This window comes from Charadrius vociferus, unplaced genomic scaffold, assembly GCF_000708025.1.
Source record: "Charadrius vociferus isolate BGI_N301 unplaced genomic scaffold, ASM70802v2 scaffold173, whole genome shotgun sequence".
Classification (NCBI taxonomy): Eukaryota; Metazoa; Chordata; class Aves; order Charadriiformes; family Charadriidae; genus Charadrius; species Charadrius vociferus.
This window is the reverse complement of record NW_009648369.1, coordinates 3,922,831-3,949,704: the sequence shown is the minus strand read 5'-3', so window position 1 is coordinate 3,949,704 and position 26,874 is coordinate 3,922,831. Positions and strand designations below refer to the sequence as shown.

General features: G+C 37.2%; 1 protein-coding gene across 5 annotated transcripts in view; it reads right to left on the bottom strand.

Annotated features, from left to right (window-relative positions):
• PUM2 (pumilio RNA-binding family member 2) overlaps positions 1-26,874 on the bottom strand; it is a 64,540-nt gene that overhangs the window by 11,763 nt on the left and 25,903 nt on the right. For 2 of the 5 annotated variants that reach the window (XM_009885317.1, XM_009885318.1), the window contains exons 6-13: positions 24,901-25,171; positions 24,519-24,612; positions 22,394-22,501; positions 21,074-21,213; positions 19,172-19,310; positions 11,584-11,727; positions 10,269-10,550; positions 5,482-5,718 (exon numbers count right to left, since the gene is read on the bottom strand). In XM_009885317.1, coding sequence (XP_009883619.1) covers positions 5,482-5,718; positions 10,269-10,550; positions 11,584-11,727; positions 19,172-19,310; positions 21,074-21,213; positions 22,394-22,501; positions 24,519-24,612; positions 24,901-25,171 — 1,415 coding nt within the window. Of the gene's footprint in view, positions 1-5,481; positions 5,719-10,268; positions 10,551-11,583; positions 11,728-19,171; positions 19,311-21,073; positions 21,214-22,393; positions 22,520-24,518; positions 24,613-24,900; positions 25,172-26,874 lie in introns of all 5 variants that reach the window. The other 3 variants (XM_009885313.1, XM_009885315.1, XM_009885316.1) reach the window with 3 other exon arrangements.

Sequence of the window (26,874 nt, the reverse complement as noted above, 5' to 3'; positions counted from 1 at the left end):
TCAGTTGCCCTACAAATTAACTAGAAAGCCCCTTCAAAGTCAACAGAAGAAATATCTACATTTGAATTTAAAACAAATTGCAGTGTGTGCTGTTTGAATGGTGCTCTATTACATAATTAATTAAAAAAAAAAACAAAATCAAAAACAAACCCCAAAAGAAATCAGCTGACAGTGCCCCAGCCAAGCCTTCTTTTGGTTCCAAGTATTTATAAGGCCAGGCAACAGCATTACAGTGGGCTGGTAACGTATTAATGGTATGTTTTTCAAAAAGTCCAATTGCAATACCAGAATCTGAGGTGTTAGTGCTCTGCAAGACATATCAAGCATCACATTTATTGCACTGTATATGATTACGCCCTAAAATAGAAATAATTAGTATTTAATTTACAATTAGTTTTCAAAATGCAGTGGTAAGAATCAGTAAAGAATCAGTAAATACTTTATGCCCCACAATGCCTTTTAAAAACCACTAGGTTTTCTTTTAAATTAAAGCCTCTTCATTATTTACAGCCAGAAAAATCAAGGTTTTTTTAACTATCATTTTTAGTTTCCATTGACAATCCCTATTTCAAGAAAAGAGCCGACAGTGACATCACAAAAAGAAAAAAAGAAACCCAACATCCTGCAGGTGAAGCAGTATGCAGAGGGATGGTCTACAGTAATTTCTCTTCTAGGAACAGCCTTCTAAAGAACAAAAAGGCATCTGAAATCATGGTATTTCTCATCTGGATTATTTAAATATAGGAATGAAATCCTATTTTCCCTGTAAATGCTCTGTAGGAACACTATTTAATGCCACAAGAGGGCAGCAAAGCCTGTTAAAAAGGGAATCTTATAGGCTGCTTTCCTATTGTAACATCTCTTATTGCTCCACGGATCGCATGCTCAATTCTGTGCCAGAAACTAATAGGGTAGTTTTGACTGTATGTTCACAAACTGCACGGCTCTAATTACCATAAACAGTCAGAGAATTGCACACGTGAATCAGGAATTGTTTCAGCTTTTCTTTCTTTTCTTTTTTTTTTTTTATTTTTTTTTTTTTTTTATTTAAGCTGAGCCTTCATGTAACTATAAATTAAATGTGGCAATTTATCCAGTGACTAAAACAGAAATTAAGAAACTTGGTAGCTTTTAATAAATATGCTATGTGTAGTAGAACTGCATGTATACAATACCCTTCACAGTCAGGATTATCAAGCCTTTCTTCAGTCTAATTTGGGAACCATCTCTTTTTAAGACTTGCAAGACAACTATGCTGCAACTGGGAGACTCCTGTCTAGCCTGTGAAACTACTTAAGACGATCAAGTTAAGCAGGATCATAATACAGGAAGGCTGAAAACATATCCATCATGCCTAGAAGAACCTGTCATACTTCAAAAGCACACAGAAAGCTTAACCTTGTAAAACCCTGGACGCTATTATAAAAACATTAATTTAATAGGTAGTTAGCTTTTCTTCTCATGCAACCTTTTATTACAGCAGTGTTATAGCTCAGTTGCAACTCTGTAGATTTGAAAAACAGCAAACCCCTCAAAATAAAAGCATATTGTCACAGGTACTTATTATATGCAGATATACTCTTGTATACAATGGACTATTTTCTGAAATACTGTACTCATTACTTTCTCAGTCCAAAACCACCAAAGCATTAGTGTGGACATAAGAACACCTGGTCTCCTTCCTGCAAACTTTAAGTGTGAAGAGCTTAGAAATGGAAAACCGAAATCTGAATCCTAGTTACCCAAATCCTCCTGGTTAGCATACCCCATCCCCGTGCTCTTCGAGAACTCAGGACACTTGTTTCACAGATTCAGATTCCAAACTAGAAAGGTAACAGCCTAGGTCTTATAAATTACTTGGGGAACATACCCTTCTGAATAAAGCACCTACTCTAAGCATTTCTGCAAACACTGAAAATTTAAAAGACTGTTAATCAGGCATCAGTATAGCCACACAATTACAAATCGCTGGGGAATAGAGTTCATTCTTCATATAATCACTTAGCTATCACTTCTGATCTCCTAAGACAAAGATCTCCAATGCAATGAATAACATTAAGTTGTTTTACAGTTTAATTGAACCTAAATCCCTGTGGCTAGTCCATAGGGACGAAGAGGCACAGAGAAATAAAGGGGATATAGACCATCTAAAGCAGAGCCTTACTAAGCTTCAAGGACACAAAGCATGTTAAATTATTAACTCCTTAACACAGACAGCATATTTAATGTAAAGGAGAACATGAAAAAAATATTAAAAACTAGATCTAGGCACATTTTTTTGATAGCATTAGTCTGTTAGTACTTATTACCAAAGTATTCCTTCAATTGTTTCTAACCAAGACATAAAACAGACTTAGCACACAGTAACTGTTGTTTAAATCAGTCAGCAATATTATTCTCCAGTAAAAGACGCAGGAGAATATAAACACTTTAAACTTTATTTCTGTGAAGTACTTGTTAGTCTGTAAAAAAAGTAGCTTCACCTCATCCTCAGCTAAAAATTTCATCTTCATATGTAAAATAGAATCACACATATATATATGTATGTATAAATTATGAATCAATGTAAGTGCTTATTATGCCTGGTTTGCCAAAGCCCGACAGAGTAGCTACACAGCAGAGGCAATGCAAAGTTCCCCATACTGTCTTGCCAAGGGGCCTTCACTCTTACCCAGAATGACCATTTCTGAAAATAAAAAAAACCCCACCAATCTAAACTACTAACAAGCTTGGCTTGTAACACACAGAAAATAATTACCTCCAAAAGCCCAGATTTTAAAATCCTACTCTACACCAAACCCTTAAAATGCTGCCAGGTACCAAACAGAGTAAGCACTACCAATCTAAAAGGATATTTTATAGCATCGGAAAAATACTTCCTCTTGCAGTTTTTTGTCCCTGGGAGTGAAAGGGTAGTTCAAATTCATGACCTTACTGCTCCAACTGATTACAGTAAAGAAGCAGTTACAGACAACTGAGAAATCCCTTCAAATACAGGAAAACTGACACTACAACAAAGTAATCGGCACATTCCTATTTTAGGATGTTGGATAAAAGTTGGTGAGAAGAGATAAAAACAGTAAAATATCACAAATTTCTTGTAAAAGGGAAATTGGTCTTAAGCTACAAATTGCAGCAGTGTCTGACAAAGGGGTTATAAAACCATGCACCCTTTCCCAGTATTGTGCTCTAGTGTTCTGGTGGCTGAAACAGGAGCAACCCAGTTTGATGCCCATTTGAAAACAGGAGTTAAACTTAGCTGAACCTGTTGATACAAGCAGGCAGGACGAGTTTTGAAGGTGGAGGGAGAGCTGCATTTGACAGGCATTATCAGAATACCAATGGAAACTGCATGCAGACATGAACTTACAATGTTGTTCTACTCTGAAAAGTGACTACATGATAACCATACCCTTCTTAAAATATACTCCCTATTTGATTTCAGGTATAACTTCTCATTTGGTGAGAAAGCTTTGCCTTTTTTTTTTTTTTTTTTACATGTCAGAACAAAAACAAATGCTTCCAAGAGTGGTCGATGAACACACCAGAATAAATTTAACAGGACAGACAATTAACTGCAGAAATAGTCGTCAATTTTTTGTGATGATGCATCTTGGAGGTACTGCGCAAAGATCTGACACAGGGCAGAGTGCAGGAAATGCTAAAAAAAGTTACTGCATTTTTATGAAAGTAAAAATCCAGAAGACCTCAATTTCCAAATTTCAGGTTGATTTGGTAAGGTAGCAAAACGTTCACCCGTAATCAAGGTCCACTTCATTTGGAAGATGAAGAGGCAGCACACGTGGAAGCCAACAAGGTTGTGTCAATTTTCAGAGTACAACTGTACATTCTGGCCTTTACATACTGATCTAGTACATGATTTTAACAAACTATTATGCTTAGTTCACACTGCCAAACAGTCCAAAATGGATTAAAAACCAGTATTTAACTATTGCTGCTGATAGAAGTAATCCTCTATACTGACTGCAGCTTATTTTCTTAGAACTGAAAAAAATCTTTTAACATTTCTCAAATGTGAAACACAAAACTTTAACTGTTTTGAATTTTAGATAATGCCTTCCAAAATTTGGTTTAAGTATAGTTTTCAGTAATATGAAAACTATTGTGAGAATACTTTGAAAAGAAAGAAAGAAAAAGATTTCCATGATAACCCCATTGTCAGATGTTCAGAACTTTCTCAAAAGCCTCCATTTGGGCTGAAACTTTCCATGCTTGGTCTCAGCCCAAAGGTGCACTTTGTAGACCTGAAAAAGGAAAAAAGGTAAGTAAAAAAAATAAAACGTGCTGAAACATCCCCTTGCCCAGTTTTACTTCGGGTATTCAGCACTTAACCGTGAAGGGGATACTGAACTGTAAATGTAATATATTTAAATTACTTTTAACCTTGTTATACAAATCACTCACACATTTCTCACTTAAAGTGTATTTTAGTAGGCACTTTTAATTTTTTCCTGTTTTATTTGCACTAAGAGAAGTACAGGGGATTAGGTTGCCTATTACATGCACAAAACTGTGCACTGAATAGTTACTGGAGCAACAGGCAACTCAATCTTGAAACTACATCCAGTTTCACTGTGATTTTAGCATCCAAATTAAATGACTACCAATATTTGCAGTGAAAAAAGGGAAAGTTTATCAAGTAACCTCATGTTAGAGGCACTCTCTTGTAAATACACTTTAGGCTGTGGTGGGGTTTCTTTAGATTATTTTTATTTTTTTTTTAAAAAAAAGGGTTGAGCTCCCATGCCATCTAACTAGCTCAAAAAAAAATTTAAAGGATTACTAGCATAATTCCTTAAAAAATACATCTGATAACAAAGAGCCACCACTGACAAAGCCTTTGCTACTTCTTTCACAAATGAATTTTCTTTTTTTCCACCAGCCTGGTGATAAACTATTGCCCTCCTGGCAAAGCATCTGGGCCATGAGGTAGTAGCAGGCTCACTGATTCAAAAAAAAAAAAAAATCACCTTTCAATATATTTTACATCGAGAGCTTTGCTCACTTTTCTACTTTACCACAGTAAGGGGCTGTACTGAAAAGTCACTTCACTGTGAAACGCAGTATCATTTTAAAATGTCCTTAAAGTGGTAATACACTGAAGTAGAAAGAAAAATAATGCACCTTTGCTTTGCATACTGTAGAAACATAATACAAAAAGGACCACCAATAAATAACTCTTTACTGGGCTCTCTATCGGGCTTCTGCAAGGGAAGAAAAATCAGTTGTTGGCCCGATACTGCAAAAAGCTGAGTGCCCTCCACTGTCAGATCAATGAGCATTTAAGCGCACTCTTCACCTCTGAGGAACGGCCCCTCTTCATTACAAAACTGTTTTAACAGCAAAGGTAATGTGACATCTCTTATGCAACATATATTTTACACATAGAAATACATACACACAAACAAACAGAAAGTGTTTCTTTTGTGTTTTTGTTTTTGTTTTTTTTGGTTTTTTTACCTAAATGCAAACTGGATGAGGATCCATGTGATGAAAGTGATGGCGGTGGCGTAAGTGAATGTCCTGGCGTTTGGCTTGGCAGAGGCATGCCTATTGGACTTGGAGAGGAGGAAAATCCCAGACTATTGTAAAATGGCTGCCCTATGGGTGCTAGGCTGCTACTAGATCTTTTGTACAAGTCAGAGCTAGTAGATAGAGAATCTCTCCTTGTGGCACTACTACTTGCAGAACTGCCAACTGAAGAAGAAATAAAAAGACCCTAATTACACAGTGTCAACTGAATAAAACCTATCCCCAACTACAGCTGGGCAATAACAGATGCGATCACAATAATTACAGCAATCGTTATGACAAAGACAATTACTGTGATAACCACACATGCTTTTAAGTAAATCTAAGTGGGTATAAACATACCACTGATAAGTAATTTCACCAATGCCCACGTCTTTCAACATTTCATTCTAGACTTCTCACAGTAATATTGCAGTACTCTGTTTTAACCTTCTGGCTTCAGGCTTTGGGACAAATATGGAATTTATGAGATTAGATTACACTGTCACTTTACAGAATAAATGATTCTAAACATATTTCCACTAAGCTCTTTGGTAACTTCTTTTCCACCGTTAATTATTAGTCAGACAGTGAAATTTCATTTCAGGAAAAATGGCTAGAGACAATTTGTTGCTGCTGTTTAAGAGTTCAGAAAATAATCTACGTTGCTGTTCAGCTGTTTCTGAACTTCCTCTTGTTTGTGAACCCCTCACCTGTTGGAAAAAAATTGACTACTTAAAATTCCCTATGAGAATTATGGTTCTCAAAGAAGTACTTTGAAAAGACATTATAAAGGAGGAATAGGCTAAGAAGAACAGGAGAAGCAGAGCAGAAAGAGGAAAATTAAGGTGAGAAACTGAAAATGTGATTTTACGGCTATCAGTATTTCTGAAAGTCAAATTAGACTGGAAGCTTTGGATAACAGTGTATTAGCGAAAGACTGGTTATCCTGCACAGCATCATTCAGCAGGGCGATGAACAGTCTAGGATAAATTAGGAGAACAATAAAAAGGTTTTAGAAATGTTAAATTCTAGTATCTGTTGCATACTAGTGAAATATTAAACTAAAGTGCCTATTTAAACACTGGAACATTATTATACTCATAAACAAACCCAAGATTATGGATATTTTGATAACAGAGATGCTTCTTAAAATGAATTTGGAAAACCCGATTTCGACTTCAACTTAAAAAGGAAAAGGCCAGAATTTATACATCCATAATCTTTACCCTTGTCAGGTACCTTCCACTAAAGCTGGCAGCATGGCCCAATATAAAGGTCGCCTGATACTTCCCATTTTGAGACACTAATTTGTTTTCTCCTAATATTAGCATCTTGGCTAATACTTTTCATGGCAGGTACCTGTTTGGACCAAATTTTTCAAAGTTCTGCCATTTTGGTTTCAGTGTTCTGAAACACCGTCATTTCAAAAAAAAAACAGGCAAGGAAAGATGTTTTATCCTTAGCAAAATAATTCAGCTACCTATCATTTGAGAAGTTAATGCTTTCATGTACTCAGACCAACGTGCTAGCAACAGGAGACCTTTATTTTCATGCTCTGATGGAGCTAAAAATCTTAGCAAAATCACAGTTCATAGAAGTTCAGCACAGATCTGCTACAGACTCATAGCTGAAAACTTAAACTCCTGTCCATACATGGCACATCTGAGATACTGATACAGGTTTTCCCTGCAACTGAACTTCTAGGCTTCTGCGTGTCGTGCCAAAAAATGAACTCGAACTGCTGGCCAAGATCCCACCTTGTGTTTGGAAGGCCCATCAGGCAGTGTGGAAAGGGAGTTTTCTACTTCAAATGCAGAGGAGACAAAAGCCAAACACAAGAAATAGACCAGGGGAAAGGAAAAAAAAAAAAAAAAAAAAAGATTTAAAAAAAAGAAACCAGAACCAGGAGGAAAGAAAGGTCAGACAAAGGAGCCAACAAGGAGACTGCAAGAAAACTGGCAAGCACTTTCAAAACCAGTGGGACTGAGGATGAAAAGAAAGCGGATCTGAAGAAAAGTTAGGCTGCAGAAGGTATATGTGACTGTGGGGCAAAAAGACTGGAATAGTAAGCTGATGATGGGAACAATCACACAATAAAAGCAGAAACAGAAATGTATTTGGGAAGGGGAGGGGAAGTGGGAGATAAATGTTGCCTGGACTGGAAAGGAAGACATACTAGGAGAAGCCAGAAGGAAAAGACACTGGACTAACTAGGCAAGGAGACTGAGAACAAGAAATCAGAAGAGCAAATTAAGGCAACAGTTGAAAGAAACCTCAAGATTTGAGACTAGCTCTACAGGTTCCAACTCAGCTGGTGAACCACGTGAATGTTAATTCAATGCTACATGATGGATTTTTATTTTTCCAACTATGAAAAAAAGCTAAGCAAACTTTAGCATTCTTTCAGGGCTTCTTACTCGGCTAAATTACTGCAGCTTAACAAGTTACCATGAAACCAGCTGAGCTGCATTTTCAAATACACACACAAGCAAAGCTCACAGAAACCAGAAGATAACTTGAATTAGCTCACCCCTCTTCACCATTGTCTAAGCTAATGCAATTAACTTTGCACTTGTTACAAACCAGAAGTCGGCATCTGGAAAGCTACTGTAGTTGACCTAATTCTTAGTTACCTGTTAAGCTGCAGTAACTTACCATGTACCTAAACCTTTAAAATGGAGTATGAATACCTTTATAACAAAACAGCTGAGATTGTAAAGTACATACAGCCATTTATATGGTACGCTCGCCTCTTCCTTGGTTCAGTCATTTAACTAGAACATGCTCATCTTTGCATTTTATTGCAGAGCTTTTTTTTTTTTTTCCCCCTGCAACAACTGAAAACATAAGGGCAAGATCTGTATTGCCATCTGTCAGTCTTTATGGCTATATTTTAACTGAAATTCAACCTTTACAACACACTGCGGGGAGTTACAAAGAAACTGAAACTTTGGCAAATAAAAAATTAAACTTGTTTTTAATTTGCCTCAAGATGCATTAACACCATTTGTATAAGTATTCATCTGTGCAATTCACATACACATTCAGTTCAGGAACTCTTTAAAAAAATTATCAGGAAGCATTTTTTAAGTGGCTATTATGGCAAGTACAATTTATACTTGCCAGACGGGCACTTTCAATATACTTTTATTGCAATAATACTATTAAAAATATTTCAGGTTTAGACAGCACCTTTCACCAGCACTTCTCAAACTGCAAAAGCATAGGCTTCCTGCTTCCCTGTGAAACTATGATGCTAATTAAATCACCTAGGATACTGCTGCAAAAATTCAGCATATGCTGTCTATGCTGAAGGCTTTGGACAAGCTCTGGAACTGACCTTTGCTAGAAGAAAAAGGCTTAATCTCCTGTGCCAGAAAGAACTACGCTGATTCTTCTTAAGTAAATAAACAACTAAAATTTGTATTCTATGGAGGTCCTTGTGATAATGCTGGATAAAGACTTTTATGATTTAAAACTATTTTATCTAGAGACTTAAAATAGGTGCACTGCATGAAATATGCAGATATACTTATGATCACTATCTATCAATAAAATGAAACTGTACCTAGAGTGAAACACAGCTGCTAAGAATTCACTGAAATCCTACAAGTAGCTCAGGACAAATTATATTACAGAAAACAGCACTTGGCTAGCACAATTACTTTGTAAATATCTGCTGTGGTATTACAGAAAATTAAGAAACTCTACATGACTGAGTGGCTTCTACATTTTTTTTTTTTTTTACATTTTGTTTTTAAATTAGAAAGTGGTATCTTTAGAGTCTCTTACTACACTCTTTAAAAATCAGATATTAGAGAGGATCGGTGTAAAATTTGATTCTGGATTTCCTAGCATTAGTTTTGCTAAAGTAAATAAGGTTTCAAATTATTTTATGAAAAACAACACTGCGTTGGTATGCAGTATGTTTAACATCACTATTCACCTCCACTTAGTTACCAAATAACTGGTATCATGTTTTAACACTGAAGGTTTTTCCTTTAGTTTTTCCATATACTAAGGTATCTTGTAATAATCTTTCTTTTAACATTTATTTTTTAATTTTAATTATTTCCTTTGGGGCATTTAAATTTGAAAAGAATCTCATAGAGTTCATAAATTTCCCTCAATTCCTACCCATCTGCAAGATATGCAACATTATAAACATGCTCCACTGATTTCATTAAAGTAATAATAAGCAACTCAGTGCTGTAACTTAAGAGATAAATAACCAAAGGAAATATTCTATAGAAAAGATATTTTGCTTGCCTTACTAATACTGAAGCAGATCAAATTTAGAAAGTCATGCTATTTAATTATTTTTTTTTAAATAGGGATTTTCCTGACAAGAAAATTACACCAAAAGAATGCATATCTCAAAAGTCATCAATTGTTGTTTTAAACACAGAATGAAGACTTCCTTGGAAATAAAAAAAAAAAGCTTACTAAAAACAGTAACAAACTTCTGGGGCAAAGTACAATGATCAATATCGAAAAGAATTTTGGGGATATCTATGACTACAGGATATTCTTCAAAAATGCATCTTGTATACAGAGCCCAAGTGAATTAAAAAAAACCCCTTTTCTTCCCCCATAATTTGTTTCAAACTCGAATAACCTATTTTTGCATTCTTTTTAGAAATGTATGTGTATATAATATGTCTGGATACAGATACATTTTTTTGCTCAACACAAAAGTCTCACAGAATTTCCTCACTATATTAACAACCTACCTGATGAGCCAAATCCACCAAGTGCAGAGCCGATAGCTGCTCCTAAAGAGCTGCTACTTCCAAAGCCAAGAGATGTGCTTCCTGGTTGGCCAGGACCATGTGAAAAAAGGGAACTGCTCTGGGAGTTATTGGTCAAAGAGTTACTGCCATAAAATGAATTGGATTGTAGGCTACTATTTGTTTGCTGTTGCTGTTGTTGTGGCTGGGCACCAAGTGGCCGAAATAGACCGTTCGTGGCTCCCGCGAGATTGTTTGCTGTTCCTCCAGCTGAAGCAGCTGCAGCTGTAAAACACATGTTTTCAATCATAATTACTCTCTCAAACATTTCTGACTGAAAACGGACTATTCAGTTCTAAACTGTATTTTCTTGAAGCCCTCTTAAACAAGCAGAAATTCACATATTAAAGGACTAAAGGAGACCTTATAGTATTACACAGCCTTTAATTACCCGAGGAAAAGAAACGAACACAGCACACGTTGTAGGCTAATCAAGACTGTAGAATTGTTAATGTAATTGAGGGAATTTCAGTGTAAACATACAAGACATTTACAGAACTATACTTTTATATCCAAAGTTGCAATAGCAGAATTGCAGCTAAGAGTCATTCTAAGACATCTTCAGCTACTAATGTCAGAAGTGAGTTCTGCATAGAGAAAGCAACTTACAAATTAACTGAAAAACTAATTTTCTGAACAGATTAATTTAATTAATCTCGTGTTAATATTCTGGATTTTAATTTAACAAATGCAATAAATACAATGGTTCCATAAAGTAGTATCACTGATAAAAAGAGAAAAAGAAAACTAGAGACTTTTGATATAACTAATTCTCCTCTTCTGCTTTTCATTCTATAGTTTTTTTCCCTTGCCACACTTTTCAGGAGAAAAGCATAGCAAGGCCCCAGAGCACTCCATCATCTTCTGCCAGGCCGAAGCAATGAAATGATGCTTCCTAGAGGACACCATTTAGGGGATTGATGAGAAGTGCATGTTATATGCATGGGGAGACGAAAGGGGAAAATGTTCATACCTGACAAGCAGCAACATTTGCAGAAACGTGCCTAAATATGTATGGGGAGAGGACTGTAAATTTATATTAAAAAAGGAAAACCACATCTCAGAGACACAGCAGTGTCTCTCATAGAAAGGGAGGTGACAGAATAAGAAAGAGCATGTACAGTATATCCTTTACAACTACAAAACATCACAGATGCATGCAAAACATATCAACAATATCAGATACTAATCAACCAACATTACTGTTAAGATTCAGTACAAAAGTGGAAGAAACTTTTGTGCAGGATCAAATACTTACCTGCTTGTGCTGCTGCAGAACTGATTATAACAGGAGTTGAGGCCACCAACCTGACTGGTGCTCCAAGGCCAGTTCTCGCCCCAGGGCCTACTACTAAGGCACCAGTCTGATCGTAATAGGCAGTGGGAGCCAGTACTTGATAGCCTACACAACACAGAACACAGGAATTAGTAGTCCAAATAGTCTCATGTAGTCAGCATTTCTCTTCTTGAAATATTCTGACAACAATCTACAAGGGGCAAAACAGCATTTCTGCTATATTGCCTTAGAACATCAACTGGACGTTAAAAGAAAAAAAAACAATGAACCTTGTAAAACAGTGTGACAAAAATCTTATTTAGGAATGCTCTACATAACTTTAAAAAAAACTCTAACAGCTAAATTTAGTAGTCTAAGGTTGAATCTTATTTTTGAGGCTAACAAATTAAATTTATAACACCATAGTAAAAATGTATAGGAACAACACAACTGGCCATGTATTTGGATCATTATCAAATCAACTTCTTTTAGCAATTCAAGATATTCTACATTCCTCCTGTACTCCTTTGTACATGGAAAAGGTATTAAACTCTGTACAATTAAAGGGCTGAACTAAAGGCAAGTTTGGCAATTCCATACATTACCTAGCTGTGCTTAAAAGTCCACCTACAAATACACCCCAGGAAAGGAATGCTCTATGTGCAGGAATACCTTGGACCAGTCAGTTTCACAGAAAAAAAAAAAAGACTAATCCAATTATAATTTAATTCAGCTAACAGTTGAGAGTTGGAACTGGGGGGAAAAAAGGAGAAAAGCAAGCAGTAGGCAGGAAAACAGGATACAAGATATGAATGAAGGAAAGCAAGAGACAAAAAAAGGCAAAACAAAACCCCTTTATCTAGGACAAGAGCAAGAGAATTAATTTTAGAACTCTGACATTTTATGATGAAGAACTGGACTAAGAATCCCTTAAATATGGAAGGCAAAAGCTAGGATAATCTAAGAAAGGGTGTTGACAATGAAAAGATAACGCTGTCTAATTGTTAGGTTGACTATTCTTTATAAAGAAATAAAACAAAACCCAAGAGAATTTCAATATTCCTTGCATGTTCAAACATATACTAATGCTATTAAGAAAAAAGTCAAGATCACAGAAATCACACGTCTATTTTTGTACACGTAAGAACCAAGATTTCGCATACTATTTTAAGTCAGTTCCCATGTACGTTCAGAACTAGGTCTAACTGAAATAAATTCTCTCTGAAATAAATATGGACCTGAACATAAAGACCTGGGCCTCTAATTCCAGGCGAGTACCAGGCTTCCAAGTCATATTTTCTCCCCCTCAATTTCTATAACATCTGTGTAATCTCTTCTGCCTAGAGGCCTTGCTCCAAAACCAGAGCTGGAAACACCATCTGCCTACTGGCCTGGTGGTTATGGTTCTCTACAGGAAAGCTGGAGACATGTCCAAATTCTCTCCCACTAAGAAAACCTGAGGATATGAAGCAGACCCAGATATTAACTGAACAGGAGAGTAGTGATGTAAATACAGATCTTTAAGTTCAATTCACAGTTCTGGAAATGAATGCATTATAGTGGTTATGAACACTTGTCATTCCTATCATTCCAAACCTGCTTGTTCTCACTGGTCACTGCTTGTTTTGCATTCCAGGTGCAACTACCACCTGTTTCCCACCAGCAGCACAGGAAGACAGTTGTCCTCTACAGCCTTTGTCTGAAAGTTTGGCTAGTTAAAGAACACCCAAAACAGGTTCTTACACTTGAATTTGCTAGGAAACCTTCACTATAGGTGCCACTGCCCCTTCCACCTACAAAATCGTGCTGTGCTGCTCTACCACCTTCCCCACTAAGAAATACTGCTACATTCCCAAGGCAGGGAAAGGTGAGAGTGACTGCTGCCTGTCTCACTGGAGTTCTGTAGAGAACACAGAATACTGGAAAATGACTGACACAGTAGGAAAGCTCTTTATAATACCACATACGTTCCTGCATATATTAACATGCTTATTTAGTAGTACCAACATCTTTTCTACTTTTACTCATAGCATGATCAATTAATAATACCATGCTGGTATTGCCATTTATTACTGTCATATGAATCCACTTTTTCAGAACTCAGAATTGGCTAATACTTACCAGTATTTACTCTGTCCACCTACCCTCTTCAAACAGTCAAACCCATGGATAATGCTATAGCTGCATAAAAATGGACTGATCATATATTTACACCCTTGTGCTCATCTAAAACGAATACACCGTATTTTATATGACTTCAGATCCACAATGTAAACAAGCCTATTTTCCAATGAAAATACTTGGGAGAAAAAAACCCAAAAAGATAACTTATACAGTATTGTGTAAATTAAATTTACTGGGATTAATACTAATGCAGTTTAATACATGAATTTTAGATTTTCTAAAATAATTGACTAGTATGACTGCTGAATTAAAAAATGGAAGCAACTTGCACTTGCTCTTTGTATTACAAAATCACAGAATGGTTTAGGTTGGAAGGGACCTTGAAGATCATCGAGTTCCACCCCCCCTGACGTAGACAGGGACACCTCCCACTAGACCAGGTTCCCCCCGGCCACGTCCAGCCTGGCCTTGAACCCCTCCAGGGATGGGGCCTCAACAACCTCTCTGGGCACCCTGTGCCAGTGCCTTACCACCCTTAAAGTGAAAAACTTCTTCCTAATGTTTAATCTAACCCTGCCCTCTTCCAGTTTATAGCCATTCCCCCTCGTCCTGTCACTACATGCCCTAGTAAAAAGTCCTTCCCCAGCTCTCCTGTAGGCCCCCTTTAGGTCCTGGAAGGACGCAATAAGATCTCCCCGGAGCCTTCTCTTCTCCAGGCTGAACAGCCCCAGCTCTCTCAGCCTCTGCTCATAGGAGAGGTGCTCCAGCCCTCGGATCATCCTCGTGGCCCTCCTCTGGATACGCTCCAGCAGGTCCATGGCCCTCTGACGTGGGGGGCTCCAGAGCTGGACGCAGTACTCCAGGTGGGGTCTCACGAGAGTGGAGTAGAGGGGTAAAATGTCCAATTTCTTTTGATACTGTGTTATCTGTGATGCTACCCCCAAACTGGTCACTTAAAATTAGTAATAATAAGCTAGGTCATTAGCATCAAGATACCATCCATCACAGAAAGTTCAAGAGTCTCACGTATGAGAACTGATGGGTGCTTATATGTTCTAATCTCTGAAATGAATACATTCTGACCTGGAATAGGAGGCTTTCTCCGTTTTCTCTTCAAATCTACTAAAACAAAGCAATGTAGGACTATTTGTGAAATTGCTGAGATGTTGCTAAGTGCACCTGCAGCCTCAAAGCTATAAAATTAATTGCTTTGACATTAAAAATATCATTTCAGAGATCCCAACTCAGATTGGATTAAATAATCTAAGAACAGCTCCCACAGCAAAACTTTTGTCTTCTGCTTTCCCTTCCTTCACAGATTCTACCAACTTTGCACCTCACCCCAGAAAGGTCAACATAAAGATAAAAACTATTTCCCATCAAAGATAAGATGGTAACTTGCCAGATCTTCTCTCTAATTCTCTCTCTCCTCCTGTTTCAGTTTTTATTACCTCTCCCTCACATCATCATCTCCCTGTGGCTGTGCAATTTCCCCTCCAAGTTAACAACTATCAAAGCTCATTTCAGTGCCTTCACATTCAAGCTTACTGTGGTCTTCCACTGCAACCGAAAACCTAAAACATACTCTTTGCCTCCTAATCAGTTCCTAATCACACCTTTTATTTTAGAATTCAACTGCTCTATCTATATCTCCAGATCAGCGGGGAATATGAAAGTAAACAATCTGGTTTACCAGTACTGTGCTTTGCTAAAATGATTTCTAAATGTCTCCAAAACCACAGACTCTGAAAACTTTCTGGATTCTTTTCACACAAACCTCAAATGTTCTTAAAGAACGAGAGGAAATCTGTTCTCTTGGCTCGTGCAGACCATTCTTAGTGTTGCTCTTATCCATCCAGTAATTTCTTCAGTGTCTTTCACTGGATACTTCTCACTCTCTTCTCACATTTTTGTACGTAATACCACAAAGCTCTGCCCAGATCTCCTACTCCCTTCCCTCTATGCAACTTCCCTCCCTGATGACACCCAAACGTATGTCACAGTTTGTCGCTTCTCTCTACTCAATTTAAGTTAACAGATGTGACACGTATTACTGCCAACTCAATTATCTGCCCCTTTTAACACTACCATCCTGACACCTCTCTCTCTCCCCCCTCCACTTGGGTGCATAACCTGCAAGTCACTGTAGAGTCCTCTCTCCCTATGTAGAAAATTTACAGCTTCTACCTTCTCAACATTCCCAAGATCCAATTATTTTCCTCTGCATGCAGATTTGACAATTTATTCAGCTCTTAACCTTCCATCTTTCCTTAAATGCTGCAGTCTTCACTTCAGTCTCCCAAGCTTACCAAAACCTGAACCACTATAACCTTTTGTTTGTTCTGATGAAGATAAACGCAGCCTTATCTTTGAATTTGTCCCCTCACAAATCAAATTCAGAAATCACTATCCTACCAGTAAATGATTTATACTTTCTATAACCGTTGTAACTTTGCCAATATTATAACTCCCTGTACGTTTGCCACAATTAAATTTGATTCCTATTTCGTACTGCCTGGAAGCACAGAATGCACGACGTCACACTTCAATTTCCTCTAGGTAATAAAAAATACAATGCCAATAGATAGAAACTGATTTCAATGTTTTATACAACTTTTTCAGGCAACTCGGTTTACATGAGCACCTGCACACTAGATGCACCATTACAGTCAGTGCTAACGGCTTCACTTACATGAAATTCAATAAAACTAAGTTGCATCTGATCTAGCCAAAACAGTCAATGAAGCCTCCAGAGGGCTTCAGCTGACCCACCACTGGACATCTATTTTAGGGTAAACTGAGCAGCTCTGCAGCCTCTGTACAGCAACTGCGCTAGGGAGATCTCCACTGAGCACAATGGCTCCTCAGACAACTGGTCACATGCAGATTCCTGAATTTGGATGACTAAGCCAAGTCCTGCTGTTATCTGTGATGAGGACTGGTTTTATTCGTAGGAAAGAATGTATACTGATCATATTACGATGAAATTGGGAGTCCCCTCTGAACAAATGTGCAAAACAAACTCAACCAGAAACTGTCTGTTTTTTAAGAAATCTTGTTACCGAAAGAGTTGCTAAATTAGGACTGGAAAAATTAAAAATGTAATTGCACAACGCCAATGCAAAATGTATTTCACTTTTGATGGTTTTAAAAACGAACTTGATTTTTCTGCAAAGAGACTTAAAAACATTATGTGAAAAGTAACATGGATTTCAAACACTTTCTCTTTTCACTTAGGATGAGATATGTGACTTAAGTACTACATGAATACACCTCCCTAAATAATTAATACAGGAAATACTTGAAATATCAAATTTGAAAAATAAAACAGTCCCATAGTTGGAATAGCTCATTAACTTCATCCAACATGAAGGCTGTGACAAGGAGAAAGCAGCTGAAACAATCTAAAGAGCAATATGGACAAGCTGAATAACACTCTCATTTATTAGCTTGCAGTGAAGCCAAACTACAAATATTCTCTCTCTAAAGAATATTCAAAAGGTTGAAATTCAATCTGAACCTATGCTTTCTTGTAAAACATCTAAGTCCATCGAAAAAAAGAGTTCCACATATTTTCTGCTCATTTATTACATTATATGTGTTGTTCAGTGGTTACTACCTGGGATTCACTTAATCACATTTTGGTATCTAGATGGAATTTAGTCATCTTGACTCAATTTTATAGTAAGTGAATAGAAACAGGCACCTCTGGAGCAAAACCCACTTTATCCTACATCAGGTAACTAAAATAGAGGCAAATGAATCAAGACTCAAAGCTCCTATTTCTCTTCACTAGCTATAAAAAAAGCCTCAAGTATCTAGCTCAAATACAGACATAAACCAGTATCATGATTCCCATCTGAGATGGCTTGTATTCATTTCATCATCCTATATCCTTCTCCTTCACCTAAAAAGAGGAATCACCAGCACTCCCTATGACTCGCTACAAAACCATCTTATGATAACTGAGAAAATAAATGTCCTTTCTGTTTATATTTTGAACCCCATTCCCTGTAAGAGCATGGTCAGAAAGGTTGAAAGCCAGTTGCACACACAATTCCTATTATAGAACACCATGAAAAGTGTTCACATGAATAAAGTTCTTCTCTGGCCATCCAGGCATGCAACAGATGGGACGAAGAAGGAACCTACAATGGAAACAATAAAAAGCTTCCTGCCTTCACAGAAAACCTCTTGGGGTTTGTGCAGGAGGAAAAAAAAAAAAAATCTTCAAGTCCAAACTTCACCGGACGGGCTCTTGCATTACGAAGTTTATGTATTTGACTACCCAGTATTATTTTCAATCATCCATTTGGAGAGGGGGCCTTTTTGTGGGTTTTAAGAATTAGCCTTGAATTATTCAAGATATACTTGTTTTTGGGTTTTTTTTTTTAGAAAAATAACTCTTTTTTTACATCTTCCTATAATGAAGTCACAAATTTGGGCTGGGTCAAGGTCTCAGACACTGATCTGACTCAGGCTAGACATCACAGGCTTTTTACCAGGCATGGACCACTCCACAGTCTTAGAGCTCCATGTCCAAAGCGAGAACTAGTAAGTAACAGTAAACACACACACACACCACCACCCAGCCCAAACACATAAAAAAGGTACAGCGAAGTCTTTGAGCTTTTGCAAAGATGCTTAAAGCATCTCTGATATGCCTCACTGTTTGCAGGCCTTCTCCACTGCTTTGGTAAGGCACAGAGATACCACTTGACAGGTGCTGTGACACTGTATTCATTTCATCATGAATTTTTTACTGAAGAATGTCCAGCTACAATTAAATTGTTCTTGCTCAGGTAATTGCACCAAACACTTGGAAGTGATGCTGAGCTTCAAGCTAACACACTGTGTGCATTTGCGACACATGCACTGAGACGCTGAATAACCATTCACCACATAAGTCAGAAGCCGCGCACGCTAAAGGGATCTGAGGCTCCAAGCTTTGGAGTGCTTCCACTTCAAGCATCTTATGATCTTCAGAGATGATTAAGCAGTAATTTTCTTTTAAATTTCTTAATTTTGGATTCTGAATTTTAGTTTTTATTATTATATGCCACAAGTAAAAAGCTACTTCAGAAAGACAAATTAATACTTCCTGTTGCATCGGAATAACCGTTCAGACAGCTCATGACTTTTTAAGACAGCACGTAGTTGCTTCATTATATATGAAATTATCCTTCAAAAGTCTACAGTATTCCTTGTGCATACATTTGTAACAACAAATAAAGAAAAAATGCTCCAAATCAAAAATGCTAATTTCTTGTGCTCCAAGAATCCTGTGTCAGTATTTTAATCCAACTGAACAACGTAAAACTATATAAAACTCAATTCTAAGCAGCTTATCAAAGACATAGCAGGATTTTGGTAGTTAATCCGGTATCTAGTAACACCAATATTTTAACTTTCAGTGATTCTCTTAATCCACTGACAACATACATACCTGGCATGCCTGTAGCAAGACCCTGACCAAAAGCCAAAGCAGGATTTGCTGCCGCAGCTGCTGCAAGTGACTCTGCCTGCTGCCCTTGCTGCCCCTGATTGGGAGTAAGCGGGCGCTGAGTTGCTCCAGCACGCAGAACCTGGAAAAGACCAATAAAACACCCTTTTTCTTAAAAGGTAAGAAAGCAAGCCCATTATATGCTAAAAAAGGTCTAGAACAGGTACTTTGCATATTTGATGCCACTTAGCTCTAAACTTCGTTTTGTGAATACTCCACTTTATTGGTTTCACAGATATATACATACAAAGAATAAAAGGCATAAACTATTCTGCTGACAAATGAGACAATAAAATATCTGCCCTGCTCTGGACAGCAGAATTCACATGTGTTCCATCAATGGCAATGAGCGTAAAGTAAGGAAGAAAATCTTTAAGACTGGTGCATTTATGTTCTGCATTATTTATTAACTGAACACCTGTCTTTCCTTAATAAATGCATTTGTTTACATTCTTTTCAGGCAATTGAATGATGTAAGTCTGAATACTTTAGGGCTTGTAGTAACTCATCTAAATAATTAACACTACACTGCCAACAGTGCTGTAAAAAAATGCACCCACTAGGTTTTAAGAATTCACATAACACTCCATCATCATGCAACACAGGCTTGTTTTATTATGTACTCACAGCTTATCTCTGGGAATCTGACTGAAAAGCAATTGAAATTCTTGCAACTACTCTATTCCTCTTGGTTAAAATAATCTTTTCCAGGTCCAAAATAGGAAAGAAATACAACTTACAATATATCCCCACAAAGTATCTTACATGTGATTTGCATAAATTGGATATTAATTTTATAAAGAAAGCAAAAGAACCACTGGAGAGATTATATACATTCAATTATCAATGCAGTTCACTGATAACAACTCTCAGTAGGAGGAAAGATCCACCTGAGTATTAAAACAGTGATGAAGCCACTCTGGAACTTCATGGTAACTCAAAGTAACTTCTCATTATTAAATTTATAAGAATGGCATTGAAATTAACCATGTTGCTAGTAAAGAAAAATATATATACAAAATATTTACATTCATTCAAGCATAAGATTACTATATGACTTCGATTTGGGTTTCTCCTTTGTGGAAAAAGGCCATTTGTTTATGCTGAAAGATCATACAATGGTTTTAAAAACACATCCAGAGTTAACAATAGAAAATTAGCATTTTTTTTTAGTTACTTAAGAAATAGAAATTTCATTAAGTTCTTGTAACAATTGCTTACTCTTGATTTACCAAGGCAAAAATAACATATGGCACATGGTGATGTTGCAATACAATTATTCTACCACAGAAAAATACACAGGGCAATCCTCCCCCATGAAGCAACAAAACTGCTAACACCTTTATTTCCCTACTTTTTAAAGAGACAGAAGAAAAATGTGTAACATTCCATTTTCCAGCTAATTAATAAAAACACAGATCAATTTTTTCCCAAGCTTAAAAGAAAAACATCCTCCTAAAAATTATTAAAACATCTCGCTCTTAATATGTTAGCTTTCTAGACTAGTTTTTAACTTTACATTAATTTTTGAATAAATGTACAGGCAGCAGTATCTAGACATAAATATAACAGCACAGTAACCTGGATTAAAGGAACTATTTTTAATGTTTTTTATTTCAAAAATTGGGACTGCAAAATAAGCCAAATATTTAGTATGCAGTAAATGAATTTTGAAAGACAATGATAATCAGTAGTGTAAGGAAATTGGTAATTTTAAATATTCATTTATGATCGGATACAACACATCTGAATTATGTAAAATTTTCTAGGAGCTAATCCATATATACTGAAAATGTTAAGGTAAGGCTTTAAATACACATCTCTTTTTTTTTATGAAGAACATACCGGTTGCTGTCCCTGTTGTGCCTGAGAAGCTGCTTGCTGATTTGCTGTGGTATTTGCTGCTGCAGCTTGCTGTTGAAATAAATTGGCTGGATACACCCCCCATGGAACACCATAATACTGAGGCGGAACCACAGCAGGACCTAAAACCAGAAAACATGATTATTCCATCTATTGCAGGTAGTTAAAAATAATTGTTTATATTGTTTGTAGCATCCCTCATTGATCTATCTTCTAAAGGTCAAAATGGAAAACAGTATTAAATAAACGAATTCCTGTATTAGTCAAAATGATACACAAACACAAATGGGTTAATTTAAAAGATTGACATCAAACCATACTGTCTCTATGGAAAAAATAACAAAACACAAAACAAAACCAAACCCTTGTGAGACTCAGGTGACAAAAAAAAAAAAAAATACTTAAAGTAGTCAAAGACTGGATACCAAAGAACACTCAAAATCAGTTTCCACGGTTGGAAAAAAGATCATTTCAGAACATCACAGAATGAACTAAATTCATCCTCCTGACAGTGATATACTGAAACTTTGATCATCTATTATTCCTCCTTTCTGTATGCTTCCTTTGCTTGTAAACACAACTATTGCCTCAGTTTCCCCTGCCTACTGTCTCACACTCTTCAGAGTGGGCACACTTACTTCTTCCTATTGATAAAGAATCTGTAGAAGAATGAGCTCTCTGCACCAACTGAACTGTACACAATGCATTATGCATACATACATTTTAGTTCTTTCTACTACCTTTCTTGTGAAACCACTAACTGGAGAGACAGGGTTTTTTTTCAAAACGTTATGCTCAGGTCTGAACACTGGTCGAGACTTGAATACTATGTAGTGCTGTTTCACAGCGATAATAACTTTTTACGATATTTTCCTGTGCTTGCGGTTTTATCTGTTGTCTGGGCCTTTTAGGATGCTGAAGACCACCTTTAGTCTCACGCTCACTGGGAATTAGGCAATTAATGCACCAAGTAAAAACATCCAAGGAAAGGCTAGCTGTCTCATCTTTTGAAAATAATACGTGCTACCAATGTGAGATGAAACCTTACTAAAGATAAACTTTTTTAAAACAGAAGAAACCTAACTGCTGTACATAGAAGTCCTGTGGAAAGAGATACTCAGAATCCATATATAACAAAACCTGAATATTTTAGTGAAAATTTTCAAAACTGCACTATTAATTTTCCTACAAGTCCCTCCTTTCTCGAAATACTTTTACAGAAATAAACAGAATGGATTTCAGCTTTTTTCTGATTTCATTCAGCAAAATTATCAAGACAGACACTAGAAAGTGTTCAGTTACCTGCTAGGGTAGCTGCTGCAGCTAATCCAGCTGCAGTGTATGGGTCAGTACCTGGAGGAGCAGCACTGATAATGTATGGGTTTGGCACAAAAGCAGCTGGAGCCAAGCCTGCTGAGAATACGCCTGCTACAGTAATAAACAGAGTTTAATTATAGCTAACATACTTAGCAAGAATCATCATATTTAAACCAATCAAATCACAAAGCATATCTGTTAAAATCAGAACTGCTTGTACTTTGGCAGTTTCTACGAGCAGGTACGCCATTACAGAAATCAGCACTTCTATGCCTTCTCACCAATCGTTTCTTACTAATCCCAAGGCCTAACAGCTTTGTTCTGCTGGACCTACAGACTCTAGGAAAATTTACCTCATATGTATCTACCCACCCTTATATAGAAGGGATTATTCAAAGTGGAATTTACCTTGTCTGACTTTTAACGATCTAAAAGTTACACTAGTCTTAGAACTAAATCTGTAGCAGACAAATCACAGAATTGTCTAGGTTGGCAGGGACCTTTAAGATCATCGAGTTAAACCATTATCCTAACACTGCCAAAACCACCACTAAACCATGTCCCTAACATCTAGTGTCTGAAGTGAATCAGCCAGATAGAATGAATCACCTGCTAGAGATACAGATCTCTTTTCACTATCAATAAGAAAAAATCTAACCAGATAGTTTAAATCAGATACCTGGCCTTTAAACGGCCAGTTAGGAGATACTAACCTTACTTTCAAGGATCCAAATTTGATATAAGGATTGTAACAGAAGGAGATAAATGAAGAAACTCAGTCATCGAACAAAGCATCGCTACCCAGTTTCCCCTGTCAGTCAGATTCACACACTTTCTCCAACAATGAGGCAGCAACTAGCCCAGCAAGCCCGGCACAAACTATGTTCCTCTTCCCAAATAGGAGGCTTCTTGCTAAATTTCTACTAATATCCATATCAGGAGAGGCTGCATTTCAAAGGGGCAAGATACAGTCGACTGCTTAGTCAGCACTATATACAAAATAGGGGCTCTTCTGCAGTTCAGAAGTGAAAGACAGGCAGAAGACAGGACTTGCGGACTCATCTCAGTCTGCCATGCTCCCAGCTCTAAGACTGTATTAGTCAGCTATGTGACACCAAAAAGCTGCCACTTTTAAACCCTAGGCTGCTGACCTCTGTCTGCACAGACCTCACAATCAAGCTAAACAAGCCAGTGGGAAAACTTAACTGTCAGCATATCGCAGGAGAACATGGACACATCCCTCTGCAGATGCTGCTTCCTATTTGTCTGCCCTTCTGATCCTGAGAACTCTTCCTTCACAGAGGAAGGAAGTAGGTGCGCACACCTCAACAGCCTCATGGTGAGACAGGGAAAGGCAGGAATCTTTAGACCTGCCCTACAGTGTCAGAATTTGAGGAGCTCCCTTCCTTAAATATGGAATTGCTTCCATGTGCATTCCTACCTCCTCCACCCCAAACACACAGCTTCCCCACAGCGGCAGATAAAACCGCTGTCACTGAAATACAGCCTCACTGAGTTGCCAGCACACTAAGAATTTTATGCACTTAATTAATCCACTGAATTATTTTAAAGGGATGGAAAAAAAATGCTTGCTAAAGAATAATTCTATCTCAAAGAAAGGTACCCACAAGAATAAAGAGCTATCTGTTTAAGAGGTCTCATTAACAAGGCAGAATGTATTAACACCAAAGTTTGATTTCAAAATCCTACTATATAACAGTTTTTAACTGGATTATCAAAATACAAAACTGCAACAGAATAACAGAATTGCATATTTTTGTTGTTTTAGTAAATAGCTACTTATAGCAGAAAAGATTTTTTTTTTCCTCCCATCAAAATTCAACTACTGTGCTACACAAACAAAAATAATTTTTATTTCTTTGTATACAACAGTTCAAAGCAGGCAAAAATTCACACAGAAGAAAACTTTCTCTAAGGACAGCACAGTCTTATGCAGTCATTCTGAGGAGTTTTCAGGAGAACCGCTAATATGGGCCAATTGATCAGTATCTATTTGAATAAGAATACTTTCAGAAAACTGAAAAGGTTATACCAAAGCAACACACCCACTTTTGCCAGGGCTCCATGCTGTACTTTACAAAAACCTCACCTATGTGTGGCTGCTGAGCTGCAGCCAGTGCGTACTGCTGCTGCTGGGCTGCTGTTAGCTGTTGAACAGTCAGAGCATTAGTCCTCTGGAAAAGCTATTGGAAGAGAAGAGAGATGCATTTCAGTTTTGAAAAGTCAGGGCTATAATATACCGAGATTTACTAAGAAAAAAAAGATTTTAAACCGAGCTTCTAACCTAATAAGATACTAAACTAGAAAATTCTGCACCAATATTCTTCTAGATTAAATATACATTTATTTGCCTTTGACTATGTCACAGACAAAACAAAATTAAATGCATTATGCTTAAATGCCTGATTATCAAAGAGGATAATGCACTACTTAAAGGGTCAATCTGACACGTTTTCAAGTCCAGTACCAACCTGCTGCTGAGAATTGTAGTCAAAAAGTCCCACAGTAGCTCCTGAAGAGTCCATTTGTACCTGATTGCCAGGATAGTCAAACTGCAGAGAATCAAGACCAACTTGTTCCATGGCATCTAGATTCTGATTTTCTGGATTTGAAAATTCTTCTACCAGAGGCTTGTGGGCTGTAGGATTGGGAAGTGGACCTAATCCTTCTGTGGTGCTGGGATTGGGGCCCAAGCGTTCAGCTACTTCTGTTGGGGAGGCTTGTCGACTTCCAGGGGTACGACTGTTCAGAAGAAATTTAAGATAGACTCTTCAGTCTTAAATAAAGCTGCTCATGGATAGAATACAGTATTTCTACTTTAAAAGGCTCTCGGAACTCAGAGACTTTACAAACGGAAGAGACAGACTGATTTTAATAATTTTAACCAGCATGCATAGATGGTTCAAGATAAAGGACACATTTCATTTCAAAGCATAGTTTTATTTGTTGGGGGTTGTTTTAAACTTTAAGACTATACAGCTCTTCAAATCTCTGAGAAAAACAAACTAATCTTTGAGGCTGTTTGAATGAAATGAACTGTGGTCACCTGTAATTTTTGGGATGGCTCATTTTTGCATTTTAGAAGCGACAGGAATTATTAGAAAACAAGAAATTAAAAAAAAAAGGAAATGGCTAAGCGCATCTCATGCAAGGAAAGAAAGAGACAGTAAAACCTTAACTGGAAAAGACAAACATACAATATAGTAAGTATCTTTGCTAGTTCAAAGGCAAACAATACATGTTTTACCTTAAGTAAAATGGACTAATAACTGCCTCATTTAGCATTTGACTACAACATCTCGTTTCCTACACAACTTATTTAGTACACTACATTACACCAGATGATTGGTCAGGGGAAAAATAAGTGTTCCTAATATAATTCCATTGATTCCGTTCCAGTTTCCCTAAGAATAAATACAGCCTGTTGTTCCAGAAGAAAATCTTTAGGATGGAGCAAAACGTAGGTCTTTGATTTCTGTTGACAGTAAGACAGAGATACGGAGTTAGAAATGGTTTACTATGCCAAACCCTTGAAAGTTCAGCTTCCAAATATGAAGGGCTGGTGGCAACTGAGATGTAGATAGCTACACTTACACATCTCTAGGTGCACTAGTCTAGTCATACCACTGACAGAGCCCAGACTGCAACTCAACTGACCAGTCACTAGGTTTTTACTTTAGGGTAAAAGCTGAATTGCTCTCCATCTCCACTGGCTGTACTGACCACATCCCCACTGACTACAGGGGAATTTCTGTGCACCTATGATCACCTACAGGCAGACACCTGAAGTTAGATGAAAACAGATTCACATCCTAAACAGGTTCCCAACCCTGTATTCGGTTAGATTTAGCGTACGTTAACTTGCAACAGTGCCCCACATTCTGTGTCAGGCCACATTGTTTAGAGTACCAATTTTTACAGGCAAAAATCAAAGTTAATTACTCAGAAGGAGTTGTGTGAGAGAACCTATGATACCTTAACAGAATTATTGTGTTGGCAGAACTCAGTAATTATATATTGTTTCTCAGCAAACACACAGCTTCCAGTTAAGTTTGCTTTATTTGTAAAAACTGGCCTCAAATACAAAATACCATCATGCAGGATGCAACTACATTTATTCCAGCAGTACACTGTCAGACCATTCTGGTATAATGCTAATTCTAGGACAGTGACAGAGCCTTAGTACTACGTGTTCTCCTCCCTCTTCAGGACTCCAAAGTTGAAGGATCTGTTTCCTCACTGAAGCACAAGATTAATGCAAAGAAATCTGCTAATACTTATGTATTTGCTGATACCAACCCTAAAGACTGCACAGCTAGAAAGCAGGTTTTAGTGAGTTTATTCAACAGTATTGTATGATCTATTACTTTGGACACAGTACTTCAGAGATAAAGCAGTTACACTAAGGTTTTTTTAATGCAACAACCAACCTAATGATGATCAGC